General features: G+C 32.1%; 1 protein-coding gene across 1 annotated transcript in view; it reads right to left on the bottom strand.

Moving 5' to 3' along the window:
* SPATA1 (spermatogenesis associated 1) overlaps positions 1-1,232 on the bottom strand; it is a 128,598-nt gene that overhangs the window by 93,258 nt on the left and 34,108 nt on the right. The window contains exon 6 of the mRNA XM_042781695.1: positions 90-204. Within this exon, the coding sequence (XP_042637629.1) occupies positions 90-204 (115 nt within the window). The remainder of the gene's footprint in view (positions 1-89; positions 205-1,232) is intronic.

The raw sequence follows: 1,232 nt of genomic DNA, 5'->3' as shown, positions 1-1,232 counted from the left end.
CTTATATCAGTACCCTGGATATTTCTCTTTTTCTCTCCTAGTTTATATTATGACATGTTAACATCAGCATTAACATCTATGCTAATTACCTTTTTCTGTTGCTAAAATAATCAGTATTTGGGTCTTCTAATGATCCTGGCAATTCAGAATGTCTAATTCGATTTTTTCCAGTCTGGCTTTCTTTTGGAGTAGTTTTCCCTCTGGCTGATGTTGATGTTCATCCATGGTAAACAAAATTCAGAATATTAAGAAATACGAAGATAATTTTTTTTTTTTTTGTATTTATACATTACAATTTTGTCCTATGTTTCAGAACTTCCCTGAATGTAACTATACATTGTATGAGGCAATGCTTTTCAAAATAAGTTTTATAAAACATTAGTTTATATGAAAAGAGATTTGGTCAATTTAGTTTGGAAAATTTTAGATTAATCAACACTAAAAGGAACATGATCACCTAAACACAAATACACACCTATTACAGGCCACTCTTTGGAAGGAAGATGGGGCTATCTACTTCTGTAGTGATACTGGCTTGGAAACCCAAGGAGGGGTCGCTATGAGTAGGTAGTACTTGATGGCACATAACAACAACAAACAACAACAGGATTTCTCTGTCTTTATTTACCCTGCAAATCTGCAAAAGGGGGTGCACATTCTATTTTACCCAAACTTAATTGTCTTTACACACATTTTGACAAAAGCATCTTTTAAAATAATATTCTTAAGAACCTTCTCTAAGAAAGGCTGGTGTTAATAACAGAGCATATAATATCATGTATTTTACATACATTTATGTTTATAAAATCTTCCTTCATTTTAACAGTATTTTTCCAAATACGAAAAAAATATAATCTCTCTTTAAAACATTAGTGCTAATGTTCTAAATGATTAATTAAAAAAAAAAAGAAAAGAAAAAAATCCATGAACCTGGTAGTGCTAATGCAGATTTTTGTTCCTTGGGGAGATCAATTTTGATTTCATTTAGAAAAAATGAGTTGAATTAACATCTGTAAAGTTAATTTCAAGAGTTGTCATGATATTTTGATACTAAGGTTCAGTTAAAAACATGAAGCTCAAAGATGGTGGACTAGGCAGAAGGACTGCACAGACCCTCTTCAACAAAGAAAAGGGAAACCAATTAACACAGACACAAAACATAATCTTGGACCCCTGAGCCTTGAAGGGAAGGATACAAAAGTGGACTAAACCCCAACTAGCAGAAGAATTTG

This window comes from Orycteropus afer, unplaced genomic scaffold, assembly GCF_000298275.1.
Source record: "Orycteropus afer afer isolate SDZICR_OR568_19922 unplaced genomic scaffold, OryAfe1.0 scaffold00152, whole genome shotgun sequence".
NCBI classification, from domain to species: domain Eukaryota; kingdom Metazoa; phylum Chordata; class Mammalia; order Tubulidentata; family Orycteropodidae; genus Orycteropus; species Orycteropus afer.
Note: the sequence above shows the minus strand (reverse complement) of the source record. Positions and strands in the feature narration are given on the sequence as shown.